We start from the raw sequence: 17,437 nt of genomic DNA, 5'->3' as shown, positions 1-17,437 counted from the left end.
TTTGACAGAGTACCTGATGTAAAACACACACACATGCTTTGTGACGGAGAGGGTTGTTAGGATACTGTGAAATTTTCCAAATATGTCAGAATTAATAGCATGGAAATATGTGTAAAACACCCAGCTGGAACTGCAGTTACAACAAATGCCATCTTGACTTATTTCACTGCCTTTAAGCAGGATGTGACTTTAGTGAGGAGTTGGAATGAGGATAGACTCTCAGGAGGGGATGAAGCATTTATATAATACTAGTGGCGACTGGTCATTAGGGGCAGGTGGGGCACAGCCCCACCTAGTGTCAGCAGAAAGTATTACAAATAATGATTACAAAAAAATGCAAAAAAAAAATAAAAAAATATATTTTAAGATCATGTTTAATCATCTGATTCGTCTGTACATTGCTGTTTTAGTCTGTGTTCTTCTAATTAGTGTCTACAGTGTGTGCCTATTTAGCTGTTTAGAGCCATGTGGGACAAAACCCGATCCTGCCCCTCCCTCTCACTGTCTAAGTGAACGGTGACTGTAAAAACTACACTGCGCATGCTCAGAGTATTTTCCTATTTAATGTGTGTGGCAAAAAAATAATGACCATAGGGGCATAGTGCTCCCATCCCCACCATACGTCATCTCACATCATTCAGAGCTGATTGGCTGTAAGTACTTGTGCCGCGAAAAGTGTGGTGTGGTGTGGAGACGAGAGAGCTGCAGTGACGCATCCTAAAACCAGGAAGAAAGCTGCGCATGGCTTCCCTCGACAAAAAAGCAATGAGATTTCTCCATAGGATTTTAGAAAATAGCTCAAAATAAGGTCTGTGGGAAACGTAGCTGTTAGATAAATGCACGTTTTGTTCAGCCGGATAATATCCACATGTCTATCCTACTTTTATAATTTTCGAATCATAAATCTATTGATTAGATTTATGATAGACTTTTGAAACTACAAGAAGATAAGGAGGACTTTTACAAAAAAGTAATAGAGATTTTTGTCCAGAGGGATAGGCAAATGGACTTCATCTTCAAGTCAAGGTAAGACTGCAATTTGATTGAAAATGGGATCTTACTAAGAGAGAACAATTCAATATTTAAATGATACAATTACATTTTTTGGGTATCCTTTTGTTGAACTGTCTGTTTAAAATTAATTGAAGCATCAGACAAAAAAAGCTTTTGAAAATAATATTATATTTTGATTTAGGTCAAAATATAACATTTGTACCTGAAGAGTCAGTGCCAGTGCCTCACCAGCCATGAACCTCACTGCAGAAGCTTATATATAGACATCTACGTTTTTTGTGCCCCACCACTTTTGTACATATAAAAACGCCACTGCATAATACTGCTTTTTATGCAGCTCTGTACCTCAGACTGTAAATGATCAGGTGTTGTGGTTCATGTTGAAAAGATGACGCTTGCATATTCTAGAGAGGATTTTTACCCCTGAACCCCCCCAAAGAAGAAAGTGTAGGTATGGTTTTACATTTAAGGAAATATTCACGTCTGCTTTTTTGCAGAGGGAGAAGAGATTGAGAGATTAAATTGAACTTTATTATCATAATACTTGCAAACATCAACATAGTTTTGGTAAGATTAGCATATAGAGTGAAAGCAAGAGGAAACGGCAACCTGACTTTAAAAAAAACCTGCTTGTTAAACTCGTACATATACAGAAATGTAAAAATTATAATGTGTGATTCTGGGCAGATATTTATTGATGAACAACACTCCAGATATGTTGCGGTAGTGGGCGGTTAAACAAGCCGGATACATTAAAGAGGAACTCTTCGTGTAGGTCTTAGGGTGAACTACTTCATATTATGTGATTTGAATTATTGTATAAAGCCCGATTAATGGCCTCAAGTGAGGTCACACCTCATGTGACACTGCATTGGTTAGATCCTATTGGGTAGAAAGCAACACTGGGCAATCAAGGGGCCAAATACTCAAATGAAGTTTAAAAAATGATATATTGTCAGTGCATGTAAACTTGACTAAACCAGTTTAAATGAAGTATTAAATATTACACAACTGTTTAAAATACTTCAAATATATGAATGCAAGTCCACACCATGTTCATCTTGGCTCCCAGGTGTTTGTCATGTAATCAACAAGCTGGAAGTCAGTCCGTTGAAATGACGCAGCGTAAGACATGTAATAATAAAAGCATGCCATGAATCGTTATCAATGTGAAATTGAAACATGTCAAAAATCACAATAAATATTTAAACATTAAAGCGTTCCATAAAATCTAACTGAAAATTAAAGTATAAAAACACACTTTACAACACATACAATAAATAAACCAAATAAAATACTTCACCATGTGACACTAGCATAGCAAACATGAATTTCACACCTTTGTCCAGGTGCATTGTGGAGCCAGGTTGTTGGTTAAGCAGCGGGACATCTCTAAGCGGTTGACCAATCACAACAGAGCCGGCCAGCTAACCAATCAGAGCAGACTGGGCTCTGGTTTCAGACAGAGGGTGAAAAGAGGTGCTGCAGCACAGGGAGTATGAGAAAAATAAAGAGCTTTTTGAACATTAGAGCATGGAGACATGTAGAGACACTACATACTGATATACACCTGAACATCAGCAGGAGAGCACTCTTTAAAGTAGAGACACTACATACTGATATACACCTGAACATCAGCAGGAGAGGACTCTTTAAAGTAGAGACACTACATACTGATATACACCTGAACATCAGCAGGAGAGGACTCTTTAAAGTAGAGACACTACATACTGATATACACCTGAACATCAGCAGGAGAGGACTCTTTAAAGTAGAGACACTACATACTGATATACACCTGAACATCAGCAGGAGATGACTCTTTAAAGTAGAGACACTACATACTGATATACACCTGAACATCAGCAGGAGAGGACTCTTTAAAGTAGAGACACTACATACTGATATACACCTGAACATCAGCAGGAGAGGACTCTTTAAAGTAGAGACACTACATACTGATATACACCTGAACATCAGCAGGAGAGGACTCTTTAAAGTAGAGACACTACATACTGATATACACCTGAACATCAGCAGGAGATGACTCTTTAAAGTAGAGACACTACATACTGATATACACCTGAACATCAGCAGGAGAGGACTCTTTAAAGTAGAGACACTACATACTGATATACACCTGAACATCAGCAGGAGAGGACTCTTTAAAGTAGAGACACTACATACTGATATACACCTGAACATCAGCAGGAGAGGACTCTTTAAAGTAGAGACACTACATACTGATATACACCTGAACATCAGCAGGAGAGGACTCTTTAAAGTAGAGACACTACATACTGATATACACCTGAACATCAACAGAAGAGGACTCTTTAAAGTAGAGACACTACATACTGATATACACCTGAACATCAGCAGAAGAGGACTCTTTAAAGTAGAGACACTACATACTGATATACACCTGAACATCAACAGAAGAGGACTCTTTAAAGTAGAGACACTACATACTGATATACAACCTGAACATCAGCAGAAGAGGACTCTTTAAAGTAGAGACACTACATACTGATATACACCTGAAACATCAACAGAAGAGGACTCTTTAAAGTAGAGACACTTCATACTGATATACACCTGAACATCAGCAGGAGAGGACTCTTTAAAGTAGAGACACTACATACTGATATACACCTGAACATCAACAGAAGAGGACTCTTTAAAGTAGAGACACTTCATACTGATATACACCTGAACATCAACAGAAGAGGACTCTTTAAAGTAGAGACACTTCATACTGATATACACCTGAACATCAACAGAAGAGGACTCTTTAAAGTAGAGACACTACATACTGATATACACCTGAACATCAGCAGGAGAGGACTCTTTAAAGTAGAGATACTACATACTGATATACACCTGAACATCAGCAGGAGAGGACTCTTTAAAGTAGAGACACTACATACTGATATGAAGCTGAAAATGAGCAGAATAAATCACGAGTATTGACGCACAAAAATACATCTCTAAATTATCCTATCTCACTCGCTTTGCTTATCCTATACAATTATAAATTAAAATCCCTGTTTATCAAATTTCCAATCAGTAAATAGATGCTTGTCAGTGTAGAAAGAGATAAGGACGCATTAAATGTCTTTCTTATTAACAGCAGCCACTTAGCTGTCAGACAAAGCATCTGTTAGCATTAACCTCAGCATGATACATGGTGTTCCACCCACACAGGCTCTCATCCTAATTCTGTGCACGCACTGTGTTCCACAACAAGGTGAAATGACTTCTCCGTCTGCCCTGCAAAGGCACCCCCAAAAGTAACAGGTGAACAAATTGAGGAGGGACCGGAAGGAGAAATTGGTAGAGCAAGAATCGATAAGTCATTTCAGACAGCCGGAGATACGGTCACACGTCGGGAGAGGTTATTTGGAAAGCCAAATAAATAAAAGCAGAATGTGGGAGTGATAATGTTAATGTATGATAATGCTGTTGAAAGTTTGCCTTGTGTAGGAGACAGAGAGGGAAAGAATGCCTCACAATACACACTAACACACTCTTACACTGACACATATCCACACACACACACACACACACACACACACACACACACACACACACACACACACACACACACACACACACACACACACACACACACACACACACACACACACACACAAGGAAGCCGTACCCCGTTTCTCCAATCTAATTTTGGTGGAGATGAGATGGGAGATGAGCTGCGGGGGGAGGGCAGGGGATGGGGAGCGTTTTAAATTACAAGATCCAGAAAACAGATTGCTTTATTATCCATCTCCAGCAATATCTCCCCCCCCCCCCCACACACACACGCACGCACACACACGCACACACAGTCATGCAATCTGCTGTCACACAGTGATATTCTATTACTGTTCCATTCCATATCTGCAGTATTAAGACACGCACCTGTTAGCTGGTGTGTTGGCGCTGTGGGCAGGTGGCAACAAGTGAAGATGCAAGTGTGAAAAAGAAAATTAACACAGAATGAAAAATGGGCTTTATGCAAATTACTGAGAAGGAATTATCCGTTCTTCTTGTTGTAACGATGCAGATAGTCGTGGATTTAATTGTCCAAGTTTTTAGGTCATTAAAGTGTCTGAGGAAAGTTGCTCAGTGGAGCATAAAGCCCAAAATGGATTGACTGTGGATTTGAAAAGTACCCGGATCAACCAGTCACGTGTACTTGCGTTTTCCTTAAGCCCCGCATCCAAGCTGTCACTCTGGGCTCAGTCAAATTAATGTAGAGGGAATATAACTCTGGGTCTTTAGGACCCTACTGATTTAAATAAGGGCTATTCAAGTGTTCGTGCTGAATAGTCAATTAGAGAATAATTATACGTTGATTTTCAGACGTCTCTTTCCCGATGTAAGTCAATGGGAAGAAGTATTTTGGGCCTTATGACGTTACACTGACATCAAAGTGTAGTACCATGGTTTGGCCACTATGAACATTTGCTTCAATGGCTGGTGCATTTCCATGGCTGTCCATGGGTGCAGGTTGAGTTTTTCTTTAGCCTCCGATTCGTTACCGTAGCATCACAGCCAGTGTCTGATAAGCTGAATGAATGGAGAGGGAAACAAATTCAGCTTGTAGCACATTTTACGACTTTTAGACCTTAATGATTTAAATAAGAGCTATTCAAGTGTTCGCCCTGGCAAGTTGATTTGCGTTTTATTTTCTATTATCCACTTTACAGACGTCTCTTTCCTAATGTAAGTCAATAGGTGTTAGTATTTGGGGCCCAATGAGTCAAGGACTGTAGGACGTGGTAGTGCCACTGTTTGGCCGCTATGTAAAATGTTCTTGTTGTGTTTATTTGCATTAAAACTTATATGCTATACATACAGTTTGACTTCTTGACAGTTCCAAAAACAAGATAAAGTGAGTATTAATGGAGAGCATGAGCACTCAATCTTAATCTGTAAGAAGAGAGTTAAAAGGGACAGAAACAAAACTGAATTTGCTATGTGACTCAGTTATACAGTATGTCACTTATAGTCTTATTAGGCGCATTCACACTGCAGTACTTTTCCCACAAAGGTTCATCAGACATTAGTTCATGAGAACTCTTTAGTTCTCATGAACTAAGTACAGATCGCGTTCACACCGGAATAAATCCCTGAGGGAGGATTAGGCAAATGAAGTTGCTGACGTCACATGTTTTATTTTGTGTTGCCATAGCGTCTTTGGGTTCAAGAAAAGTGCTATAGAAATAAAATGTATTATTATTATTATTATAAGTTAGTCTCTCTGCGTTTGTGCGATGTGCTAATGCTAATGCTAATAATGCTAATGCGAGGAAAATAAAATGGCGGCTTCACAAAACTTTTTGGGAGTTTTACGGGGCCGTGGTTTGCAATCCGCCCAGCCAATCAGAAATAGGAACCATTTTCCCCCATGAAAGTCCCTGCTCTCTAGCAGGGACGGAAAAGGGGGGGAAAAGGTTCTCATGAACTAATTTTAGTTCCAGATTTTTTTGGTGTGAACGCAACATTTCGGAACTAAAGTGGGAAAATTACTGCGGTGTGAACGCGCCTATTGTGTCGGAAAACTGCATCTAATCTTCATGCTTTCTCAGATGCTGAAACTAAAACAGAAATGCACAAGATGGGAATACTTTTTTTGCCAATTTGGGTGAACCATCCCTCTAAAGTGGATTTTCTGTTGTCAACAACTGAAATTATTCTGCTTTTACTGTCTCTAAAACAGAATACAAAGACATCAGAAGCTTCTCTGAGGCATCTCAGGCAACAGAAACAAAAACCACAAATGATGCAATCCCTCTGGAACCAACTAGGAATAAATGTATTCCCACGTTAAAAACTGCCCAAAATACCTCAAAGCAGAAGGAATCAAGCAGAAATGAGAAAAGCGCAAATGTGCTTTTGTTTTGGCCATCGCTAAGGGCCAATGTGTGATTATTGAAAATGCCACACAATAATAGAGGGATTCTGTCCAGTGTGGTCAGCTCACATGGCAGACAGAAATGATCCATCAGAGACAGAGGAGCAATCACCATCCTCTTCTCATTTTAATCACAATGGACAATTACAGAGGCGAGCTGTGGAAGAAATGTCTACAAAGCCCGTCTTCAGAGAATCGCCTCATCTCCCTCGCTCTCTTGTCTCTCTCTCTCTGTATTTTCTCTGCCTCTCCATCACTTTATTCTCCTCCTCTGTCTCCCTCCAGAGCAGCATAAAGCGTGCTGGTGTTTTCCCTCCATCGCACAAAAGAAAATCTTGGTGCAAAGACGTGTGTAATCCCTCCAAAGTAAATAGGAATAAAGCTCGCAGTCGCTCTCTCTCAGAGGACCCGATGATAAGTCTGCAGTGTGATGTGTTGACACAACGGTAATTTAAAAAGCAACGTCCAGACCGTCGCACTGTTTATAAAGGAATTAGCTTCCATCCTGCACACACTTTGTACGTTCATGTTGTAGTTTATTGTCCATTGACCGCTAAATGGAAACAAATAGCAGTGGCGAACCGTGTCTATCACAACTGGACCTTCTGTAGACACACCCCCCCCCCCCCCCCCTCCGCGGCATTATAATGTCCGTCTTTTCACTGAATGGTCGTCTTGAAAAAGGTACTCACAACAATTCCGCAACAACTTCATCTTCACCTGTTGCACTTGTCATTTCAACGTTAAAAACAATAAAACGGCAGGAATTGCTTCGTCGCATTCATCTGGATCCTCTGTCTCGAGCCAGTTAACTAGCGGGCCTTCTAGAGCACCCTGAAACCGAGGGGAACTCTGAAAGAACACGCCCATTGGCTACAAATCAATATATGATTGGTTGATCAAACTGTCAGTCCAAACGTACGCTCTCATTCAGTGCAATGGCCAGGGCATTCGATCAAGGATGTAGAATACCTTGGTGAAGGATATTCTACCCAGAGACCCAGAACAAGATCTGATTGGTTGCTTTCTTTTCTAACACAAAACCACTGAAATGCGTAGTGCATGGTCCGAGAAGGACAAACAAATCAACGTAACACTGTAATATTACAGATCAACAACACAGATACCATTCTCATTTATTCATTTTATATACATTTAATTACATTTTTATTTATATAAGTAAATCGATTTTTGTTTTATCTGAGTGTTCCAGGGTATTCTATGAATACCTTGAAGGCCTTGACGGTTCGCCACTGCCAAATAGATGATATCTCACTTTTTCAGTATTAAGTATGAAGTGAAATCAGATTCAAAGTGCAGGATTTTTTTGTAGATCCAACATCTCTTTAGATCCAATCATCATTAATAGATCATCCATTTTAATAAATTACTTTATTCTAATGCGTACTCAATACTTGATGGCTAGATAGGGTAAGGGGTGACCCTCCAACCACTTATCTATTTTGCAATTAACATGTTTTGATTCACCATCAGATGCTTTTTCGTACTTTGCGCATCACTCTCACTCCTCAATGGTAACGTGTGTGTATGTGGAACCTCCCCTTCGATTCTATTGGCTCTAACGGTTCAAAAGAGATGTCAATCACCAAAATCGACCAATGGGTTCCAGAGACACGGAAAATCCACCCAGAGGTGGGTTTTCTTTTGCTAAACCTCTCTAAAAAGGTCAAACTTCACTAGTTTTGCATCAATCTTGATACAGGGTACTTATTATATGTTATAGTTTGGATTCCTAAAGCTTTTAGTCTACCATCCCATCATTCAAGGGTGGTTTTCACTATAAGTAATGTTTTTTTTGGACGGACACAATAATTTATATTTTTTTAATATGTTCAATCTGAATTTACTTAAAATAAAAATAAATCTATATTGATTCTGACTTTTCTACATCCAACTCACAGGTTTATCATTACTTTGAGAACAAAGATTATTAATGTACCCCTTTTAGAAGTGAAGTTATAGTCATTTGTTCTGGGAATGTCATTTTCGAGCCCGAGACCTGAAAACCCGGCTCGGGGCTTAACAGGTAATACACAACCTTTTACTCGTTTAACACAAAAAGCATTGCATGGCAACTTTCAGTACATCTTACATTTGGAAACACAATGCTACAGACACATTGAAATCAGTGCAGCTCTGTTTTTCACCACCAAATAACTCCTCTAATCAAGTTAACATCTCACATCTGCAGTGTTAAGAGCAGAGTGGACATCCAGCTGTGGTCTGTTATCTGCAGTGTAACCAGGCTGGAAAAGAAAACCCGTCTGTTCATTTCCACCCTGCTGGAGGAATCACCGTCTGGCTGATAATCCCTCTTTCCTTCTCTCTCCGTCTATTGTCTGTTTTCACCTTGTTGTCTCTGCCTTTGTTTAAGAAAAGGATTGGAAATAAATGAGGATGAATAACAAGGAGAGGAAGATAACGAGAGACATTTCTGTGCTTTTTCTCTCCTCTTTTCTCTTTCTTGTTCCCTCTCTCTCCCTCGCTCCCTAATTAAGTTATCTTTCTTCCCGTGTCATGGTTTTCTCCGGTCTCACTTCAGATAAACAACACTTGGCAGCAACAAAAGCTAGAAGTAAAAAAACCTCTGCAGAGTCTGCTCGGGAAAGAGAACGACTATATCTCTCTCAATTTCCCTTGTATCACCTCGGTTGCTTCAGCTCTGGATATAAAGGGAAATGTCACCTTCACTCTGACCGCATTAGGTCTTTGGAGAACCGTCTTTCATGTGGGTCATAAGCGTCAGGTAATTAGAGAGATAACATTTAAATTGAAATGGCTTCCACACCTGCGACTTGACTGATTTTTTGGCTTTGGATATTTTGCTATTAAAACTGCCAATAGCTGTTTTGTGGTGGATAAGAAGAGGCACCTGCTCTCCCCTGCACCTGTGTGGTTCAATTCCCAGCAGTGGAGCTTCCTTATTGGCTGTTATCAGCTGCTGGGGGATCAGAAAATGTTTTGGTGCAACTTATTTTGCTGGATCTTTCTTGTTTTGGCGATTCAAACTAATGCCAAGTCTTAAAGTATTAGAAAGGGTTAGTCAGTGAGCAGCTGTGAACGTTGAGCACCGGGTGCATTCCTGCTATCCCCTTTCCAGTCAAAGTATAGAACAAAGATGGAAACGCAATCTGATACCTTGAAATACTATAACAATTACAAAAACTACATGTGGCGTTGTTTTATAACCTAACTTTTAAGCAAACACTATCAACACCCAGCACTTTACGATCAATGCCAGCACACAAAAACCAAAAGCCGTCACTGACACTAAGAATTTCTACTATCTTTGTGTGTGTGTGTGTGTGTGTGTGTGTGTGTGTGTGTGTGTGTGTGTGTGTGTGTGTGTGTGTGTGTGTGTGTGTGTGTGTGTGTGTGTGTGTGTGTGTGATGTGTGTGTGTGTGTGTGTGTGTGTGTGTGTGTGTGTGTGTTGATGTACCTTTCAAAATGAAAGTCCAAATAGGTTCCGCTGGTGCTGTGACCAACAATCACTTTGGTTAGCGGTCAGTCAAAAAGTCAGTTTAATATTATAGAAAGCAAAGCACATTTTAAAATGGTATGTTTGAGAAGCTAAAAACTGCATTTTGGGCCATTTGTGCAAAATACATTCCTTTGAAGATGAATCAAAATAGTTGGCAATTATTAATATAAATCGAATAGTCATTGCTGCTGAAATGTAACATTTATATTACACTGTGCTTAAATCAACACAACAACTTACATACAACTACACTCACAGTCTGATAATTACCAAGTACACCAGGAGTCTCTGAAGGGCTTTAGATGAACTGCAGATGAACTTGGATTCTGTTGTTTTGCTTTATTAGACTTCACGGGTCAGAGTGGCCACATTTGACCTATGACCCGCTCCTCTCCAGACAACACAGGATGCACTACAGTAACATTTAGATTAAAGTTCACTCACAAGCCAACATTAGTCTTGTAATATTCTGACCCTAACTCCAACTCCTGCCTGCCCCCTCTCTGTCTGCTGCTGCTCAGTGTTCGGTATACCCTTCCTGTGTCCTTGCCAGGTGTGTGCGTGTGTAGTGTCCTAGCTGCAGCTGGCCTGTGTGTTCATTTCTCTCTGAAAACAAGCTCAGCTCCACAGTTCCTCTGACCTCGCTAACTTTATGAGCTTGTACCTGTGGTGGAAATTCCACACTTAATCACCTTCTGGTAAGAAAAGATCAAATATACAAGCTTAGACCAAAGTGGTGGACTTATCTATCCTGTACCACTGATGTAGCAGAATCTGACCCCGTTACACAGAAAAGCAATGACTTTATGCCGATGAGAGCAGATAACAAAGGGGACATAAGACAGGTAACATCCGGATGATCATTTGCCTGACCACGGTCCTCCTGTCTGTCGAGTGCAAGAGAACAGAAGGTGGCCAGTCTTTTGTATTAAAGCCTGGGAACGAGCCCTAGTTTACGTTAGGACTGGTTCATTCAAACTGCAGGAAATAAAAGAAGGACGTTTACATACTTAAATGAGACTTAATGATACATACTACAACAGTACACACACTCCTGCTCGTTTCAGCTGTGGTGTGTGATCCTCCGCAGGCTGCTGGTTGAAGTCGGAGGAGACGGTGGCGATGAAGACGAAGAGAGCTGACTTTGCTTCTGCTTTCCTGCGAGGACGCATGGTGGTGGCGGGAGGACTGGGTGAGAGATACTTTGACGGTTTATTAAGATGATAGAATAAATCATCCCCCATTTCTGTGTTGGGACATTAAAGCCAACTTTCTTCCAACTCAATAACACAAGGTTAACTTCTCTTTTTGGAATTAATAGTCGATAGATCTCATTCATACAGAACCAAACCTAAATGTTTAGGTTAGTTAAAGCCAAACAAGGGAATGTTATGAACATTTCTTGATGACTCATCTGGTATATTACAAGATGTAGTCAGAATACTGTTTTGAAACCATTTTCATTTCTTTACTGGCAGCACAAAATGACACCAGATGCTGTATATATTTAAACAAAACACATAATTATATGAAATAAATGATCTTACAAAGTAGGCAGTAGGATACCAAAGTATTTGTGTGGCAATTATATGAAATAACCCTTTTTTCTGACATAAAAACATGCAGGAATTGGTCAAATTTGACCCCGGGACAACAGGAAGGTTAATGTAAGATTAAAACAAATCCCAAATAAACAATTTTCCAATTTGGGATCAATAAAGATTCTAGTTCAATCTTGTCTAATCTTAACGAGTAAATGTATGTGATAACAAATGCAACATCTGAGTCCAGTGGGAAGGTTTGCAGCATTAAATAAAAACGGATGCCTTTTTGTTGTAAGATCTCCTTTGAAAGAGACACCTGAGAAATACCCTATATCCCAGTCAGTAAACTACCACAGCCTATAAGGGACAATCTAAGGAGCCGGGGGAAGTGTGTAATGTGACGTCTGTCTGAAAAAAAAGAATTACCATGATTAAAGTCGTACATTTACAAGAGAGGTTGATCCCCACTGAAGACAACATGTTGATGTGTCCTAGGGAAAGATACCTAACCCAAAAGTGTGTGTGAATGTGTGTTAGTGTTACAATGTGTGTGAACGGGTCAATGCTGACTTCTGCTGACTTCAACCTGCAAGGACACCTCCAATGTTTCACTTTTAAAAGTACGTGTGTGTGTGTGTGTGTGTGTGTGTGTGTGTGTGTGTGTGTGTGTGTGTGTGTGTGTGTGTGTGTGTGTGTGTGTGTGTGTGTGTGTGTGTGTGTGTGTGTGTGTGTGTGTGTGTGTGTGTGTGTGTGTGTGTGTGTGTGTGTGTGTGTGTGTGTGTGTGTGTGTGTGTGTGTGTGTGTGTGTGTGTGTGTGTGTGTGTGTGTGTGTGTGTGTGTGTGTGTGTGTGTGTGTGTGTGTGTGTGTAGGTCACGAGCCCTCGGCCCTGGACACAGTGGAGGCCTTCCACCCTCAGAAGAAGAAGTGGGAGACGTTGTCTCCCATGAACTCCCCCCGATGCTCCACCTCCTCCATCGTCATCAGAGACCGCCTGCTGGTGGTGGGGGGCGTCAACCAGGTATATACATTTGCTCCCAGATATTAAATATTTACTCACACATTAGCAGTTCATACTTACTCAAAGATATCACCAACGACAGGTGCTCCTGCTCAGTGTGTCCCACAGTTGACCTTTTATTCATATTGTCGCATCAATCCACAGCTGTGAGCACTGAGCAGGGTTAGGAGGGTTACTGTGTTACAATCTAAGTGTCAAAATATAAAAATAATGTAACTTTGCGTTACTTTTGGATTAACTCAATGTCAAATGCAATGAAAAAAAACATTTTGTGCCATTTTGGAAAAAATAAATCACTTTGAAGATGAATCAAAATAGTTGGTGATTATCAATATAAGTTGAATTATCATTGCTGCTCAAATGTAATGTAACAGGCATTTATATGACGCTGTTCTTAATTCATTGCTACAACATACACACAACTACAGCCACACTTACTTAAACAAGTACACCAGGAGTCTCTGAAGGTCTTTAGATGAACTGCAGATGGCTCGCTGAACTTGGATTCTGTTGTTTTGCTTTACTAGACTTCACAGGTCAGAGCGGCCACATTTGACCTATGACCCGCTCCTCTCCAGACAACACAGGAAGAACGGGAGTTACATTTATATTAAAGCTCACCCCTGAAAAAGAAGAGCCAATGTAATATTATATAACAAATATATATAGTGTATTATATAAGACAACAGAACAATGTGACCTTAGAAAAGAAGAAACCGAGATATTTAGGATCAAAAATGTCATTATTTAAAAAGAAAACCTGCCTCTCATGAAGCCGACACACCAACACTGAAACATGAGCACATACTAGTTTAAAAAAGCAGAATTAAAATCTGAGCTGACAGAAAATGCTCCGTTTTAGTTTAACACACACAGTTAAGCTCACACACACTACTTTATGAACATGTAGGTTCACCTGCTGAATTAGAAACAGAACAAATGAAGCAAAGAAAGTGGAAACCATGAAGCAGATTCAGGCAGTAGAAGTATTCACACTTAAAGTATTATCCTACAGAACAGAACCGCTCACAGAGAAGAGATAACATCTGATCCTTTACAACAAACACTAGATGGTCTTTTTAGGTTTGACTAACATTTTAAGCCTGCTAATAGTCCCCAATGTCTGGAAGTATAACAGTAATCTGATTAGTTAAAAGGGAATACAGTTGCTTATTTGTATCCTGATTACATAAAACCGTTACATGTAATCCAATACTCCCCTCTGGATATCTTAATTGTGATGACACAGAGGAAAGTGGTTTACAAGTGGTCACTAATGATGATCCATGAAGAAGGCCAAATGAATGGTTAAAGAAAGTGGAAACCATGAAGCAGATTCAGGAAGTAGAAGTAGAGATTCAGACTGAAAGTATTTTCCTACAGAACAGAACAGCTCACAGAGAAGAGAGAACATCTGATCCTTTACAACAAACACTATCTGCTCTCTGGTTTTTACTCAGACTGTAATCCTGCTAGTAAACCCCATTTCAAATATATAATCTGATTACATCTACAGCTACCTTTTTTGAATGACATAATCCCAATACATGTGATCCCTTACTCCCTAAACCTCTCTGAATGATCTCTCTGTCTCTCGTCCAGGTTCCCAGCTCAGCCCATGAGATCCTGTATGTAAAGGAAGAAGAGTATCTGTAGCCTGCCGTAATGGACACCAGCCATCAGACTGTCTTTGGTCGCATGGGAAGCACGGAGAGAGACATGGAGGGAGTGTCGGTAATATGAGAGGTGACAGCGCCCCCTGCTGGCCGCTGCTGGATCAAACACATGCACAATGGAGGAGCTGGCTCTTTCTTCAAACGAGTTGTTTCCGGATACTTTGAGTACTTCTACGATGTACGTTGCAGTGCACATGGAGGAGGAGCTATAGAATAGAATTGGGAGGGATGAACCCCTCTGTAATGGTCACACATGCAGAGCACACAGCACACACAGTGACATTTGTTCTCTGCTCTTAACCCATCCAGTGCCAGGAGTCTAGTACTAGGAGCAGTGGGCAGCTATTGTACAGCACCCGGAGTGAAGGGGGTTGTCCGGTGCCTTGCTCAAGGGCACCACGGCAGGGCAGGAGGTGAACTGGGACCTCTCCAAGTAGCAGTCCACACTCCATATTTAGGACTGGTCGGGGACTTGAACCGGCGACCCTACGGCTCACAGTCCAAGCCCCCACTGACTGAGCCACTGCAACTATTTTGTAGCCTGTATGTCTAGTGTTGTAGACAGAAAATACACAGAAGACCTGTTTGACGGAATAATATGCATTTCATGTTTGGTTTTGTGAAGGGATGCACGATCGTTTTCAGCCAATACTAATGATAACCTGTTTTCTCATGACTGGTGACTTTATTTACATCATTAAAGAAGAGCATGAAGTGTAGTGAATGCACACAAAGAGGGTTAGAAAGGCTAAGATGTAGTGAGCAAAGACGAGTGATTTAAGATTAGAAAGCTCTGACATAACCATATCTAACAAGTCCTGATTCAGTTACTTTGTATTGTTACACGGCTTAGTTGAATACTCGACTCTGATTGGCCAATTGGACGTTTCAGAGGTTGTTAATACTCGATATAACACCGCTGCTAGGCAAAATAATGACCGTTGCTAAGGAAGATCAAGGGAGAGACTTCCTGACTGTCTTCTTCTGCAGATTTCTCTGACGTCTAGCTCGCTGTTTTAAGATAAGATTAGAAATACTTTATTGAACCCGATTTAGGAAATGCTTGCGTTGCAGCAACACAAAAACAAGGCATTGCACATAAGAGAAATTAAAATAAGAAATGTAAACGTCCCAAAATAGAAATAAAACGGCAATAAAAAAGTTGAAAATATACATGTTGAAATACCAGTTTGCATTAAGCACAATATAAAGCAGGATATTGTGTACATTAAGTGTGTGAGGAATGGCATTTTAATTAAATATAAGTGTAAAATGTACATAGTGAGTTTAAAACCAGTATCTTCTCTTGTTCTGTTTTAGTTTTCTCAACTGAGGACAGTTTATCGCCCACCCTTAGGTTGCCCTATGGGGCTAACAAATGTCACTAGTGACCCAAATACAACACAGAAGACACCTTTAAAGTAATATATCATAGGATTGATTACAATCAACCATGAGAAATATATACAAATATCCATCCTAGGCTGAGAGACAGAGCCACAGCCATAGCCCCTCCACGAATATAAAGATGTGTATTCACAAAGTATTCCACTGTGAGTAAACTAATGTTTGTTGTCCACAGCTGACATTAAATTGACCGGACTTCTTTCTGCGGATTGATATGACTGCACATACTGTAGTCCCTCAGGCAACATCCTTAACTGTCTGCTAGCGAATATTAGCAGACCTCTTAAATGTCCAAATCAGAATAAAGTATTAAAGGTCACCTATTATGCAAAGTCCTATTCTTCATGTCTCTTCTTCATCAACATGTGTCCCCTCTTCTCCATGTCTCTTCTTCATCAATATGTGTCCCCTCTTCTTCATGTCTCTTCTTACATCAACATGTGTCCTCTCTTCTTCATGTCCTCTTCTTACATCAACATGTGTCCCCTCTCTTCATGTCTCTTCTACATCAACATGTTCCCCTCTTCTTCCAGTGTCTCTTCTTCATCAACATGTGTCCCCTCTTCTTCATGTCTCTTCTTACATCAACATGTGTCCCCTCTTCTTCATGTCTCTTCTCATCAACATGTGTCCCTCTTCTTCATGTCTCTTCTTCATCAACATGTGTCCCTCTTCTTCATGGCTCTTCTACATCAACATGTGTCCCCATCTTCTTCATTCTCTTCTTCATGTCTCTTCTACATCAACATGTGTCCCCTCTTCTTCATGTCTCTTTACATCAACATGTGTCCCCTCTTCTCATGTCTCTTCTACATCAACATGTGTCCCCCTCTTCTCATGTCTCTTCTACATCAACATGGTCCCCTCTTCTTCATGTCTCTTCTACATCAACATGTGTCCCTCTTCTCATGTCTCTTCTTCATCAACATGTGTCCCCTCTTCTCCATGTCTCTTCTTCATCAACATGTGTCCCCCTTCTTCATGTCTCTTCTTCTCTTCATCAACATGTGTCCCCTCTTCTTCATGTCTCTTCTACATCAACATGTGTCCCCTCTTCTTCATGTCTCTTCTTCATCAACATGTGTCCCCTCTTCTTCATGTCTCTTCTACATCAACATGTGTCCCCTCTTCTTCATGTCTCTTCTTCATCAACATGTGTCCCCTCTTCTTCATGTCTCTTCTACATCAACATGTGTCCCCTCTTCTTCATGTCTCTTCTACATCAACATGTGTCCCCTCTTCTTCATGTCTCTTCTACATCAACATGTGTCCCCTCTCTTCTCATGTCTCTTCTTCATCAACATGTGTCCCCTTCTCCATGTCTCTTCTTCATCAACATGTGTCCCCTCTTCTT

General features: G+C 40.4%; 1 protein-coding gene across 1 annotated transcript in view; it reads left to right on the top strand.

The window, feature by feature from the left end:
* The window catches only part of klhdc8a (kelch domain containing 8A), a 34,582-nt gene extending 18,075 nt beyond the window's left edge, over nt 1-16,507 (top strand). Inside the window, exons 5-7 of the mRNA XM_034236555.1 lie at nt 11,528-11,629; nt 12,852-13,000; nt 14,603-16,507. Coding sequence (XP_034092446.1) covers nt 11,528-11,629; nt 12,852-13,000; nt 14,603-14,656 — 305 coding nt within the window. The 3' untranslated portion in view covers nt 14,657-16,507. The remainder of the gene's footprint in view (nt 1-11,527; nt 11,630-12,851; nt 13,001-14,602) is intronic.
* Nucleotides 16,508-17,437: the final 930 nt, after the last annotated feature.

The sequence above is a fragment of the Gymnodraco acuticeps genome, unplaced genomic scaffold, assembly GCF_902827175.1.
Source record: "Gymnodraco acuticeps unplaced genomic scaffold, fGymAcu1.1, whole genome shotgun sequence".
NCBI lineage: Eukaryota > Metazoa > Chordata > Actinopteri > Perciformes > Bathydraconidae > Gymnodraco > Gymnodraco acuticeps.
Note: the sequence above shows the minus strand (reverse complement) of the source record. Positions and strands in the feature narration are given on the sequence as shown.